The 1,712-nt window shown below is 64.0% G+C and overlaps 1 protein-coding gene across 2 annotated transcripts in view; it reads right to left on the bottom strand.

Annotated features, from left to right (window-relative positions):
* Window positions 1-1,712, bottom strand: part of TUBGCP3 (tubulin gamma complex component 3) — a gene marked incomplete at its 5' end in the record, with an annotated part of 60,728 nt that overhangs the window by 38,632 nt on the left and 20,384 nt on the right. For both annotated transcript variants that reach the window (XM_014592051.2, XM_027776207.1), the window contains 1 exon segment: window positions 1,247-1,413. In XM_014592051.2, coding sequence (XP_014447537.1) covers window positions 1,247-1,413 — 167 coding nt within the window.

A 1,712-nucleotide genomic window follows, 5' to 3' on the forward strand; every position in this document is an offset into this window, starting at 1 on the left:
GACCCTCCGGGTAACACACAGCGGCCAGGGTGGGGGCTGAGACCAGCCTTCCGCCTGACCTGCGAGAACAGAGGCCACGGACGCATGCGGGGAGGCACACAAGAGGATGAGGGCTGTGGCAGCGTCCGTGAGACCGCACCAGTCTGACCACGGGAGAGCCGCAGAGTGCAGGCCGACTGCCCCGGGGAGATGAGCATGGTCACAAAGCACAGCCCCAGGTACGAAAAAAAGCGCGCCTCACCCAGCCCCCAGCGGCGCCACACGTGGGGCAGCCCCAGGTACGGCCGCGTGGCTACCGTCTTCCCCTAGCACGACCGAGCAGCGCGGCTGAGCCGGGTGGGGAGGAGGGTGTGAGCACGGCGCTGGCTTCCCGTTTGCTCACGTGCAACTGCGTCGGAAAACCAGGCGGGAGCAGAGGGGGCTGCACAGCTGCCCCACACACCAGCTGCTGCCCAGCACGGCCGCACACACGTGCCACCCCATTGCCAACGCGCCATTCCTTCCGAAAACCTCCTCTCCACTCGAGACTCACTCAAGGAGCTTTCAATTATTTATCTTTGCTACAGGGGACGTGTGCTTGCCAGAGAGAAAAGGTGAGAAATCGCCCCAAGCGGGGAAGGTCACCACACCATGGTCCCTTCTCCATTCTCCTTTCAGGGTTTTGAGCACACGTGCACACGTGCCTGGTGTGGGTTTCCAGCCACTAGGTCTGGGACTCGGACTGCAGTCAGCCAGATGGAGACCCAGCACCTTAACCACCGCATCACCTGCAGGCCCAAGGAGCGCCTTCTTCCTGAGCCAGTGAGTGTACGTAAGACCCTGCTGCTGCACCCCGGCTCGGGTCGCTCTCCCGGCTCTGCACGTCACTGGCAGTTCCAACTGCAGGGCCCACATCCGACGGGCCAGTTCGAGGCAGTGTCCCGGCCGGCATCTGAGCACCTGTCCGACTCCACTGTCAGTACCACGATAATCTCGGTGACGGTCTGGCCATCACTCAAAGCATGAGCACAGTAAGGCTCAGCCACCAGGTAGGCTGGACTGACAACAGGAGGCCTCGGCCACCTGCCACCGGCGTGGGACACACTTCCCACTCGTGCTCTGTGGCTCAGAGGACCCCCCGTGGCCCAGTGCTGTGGACTGTGCAGGCACTCGGGGACCCACGGGCACCCTGTTGAAGTGACCACCATGCAGGGTCACATGGCCCGGTGGGACAAGCAGTGCCCTGCCCGCAGCCGGGCATGCTCACCTCGTGGTACGTGTCCTCCAGCTCCCCGTCGTAGATCCAGCGGAATAGGAAGCTCAGCACGGGGTGCGACACCAGGCTGAGGATGTGCCGCACCAGGGACCGCACGTACGGGTCCCCCGTCTTCGTGTAGGCGTGGACCGCAGAGGCCAGCTCGCCTCCTTTCCTTCCTAGGGGCGAGGGGACATTAAATGCCTGTGTTTACACTCGCAGGACAAGCTGTCACTTCCCACAGCCATCAGTGCCGGTAACCGAGACCCGGCACAGGCCCACTTGCGGTGAGCACGCCCCGGGCAGGGGCTGCAGCAGCACGTGACAAGCCTAAAGCCGAGAAACCGGGACCTGCCGCCGGCTGCCCCAGACCGAGGCACGCCACAGCTCTCTGCTCGGGCTTTCTCAGCAGCAGAGCACCCGGCTCACCCGGGCTTTCCCACCTCTGACCGGGACACGCTCAGATTCACACTTCCTG

This window comes from Tupaia chinensis, unplaced genomic scaffold (assembly GCF_000334495.1).
Source record: "Tupaia chinensis unplaced genomic scaffold, TupChi_1.0 Scaffold000644_1, whole genome shotgun sequence".
In the NCBI taxonomy this organism is placed as follows: domain Eukaryota; kingdom Metazoa; phylum Chordata; class Mammalia; order Scandentia; family Tupaiidae; genus Tupaia; species Tupaia belangeri.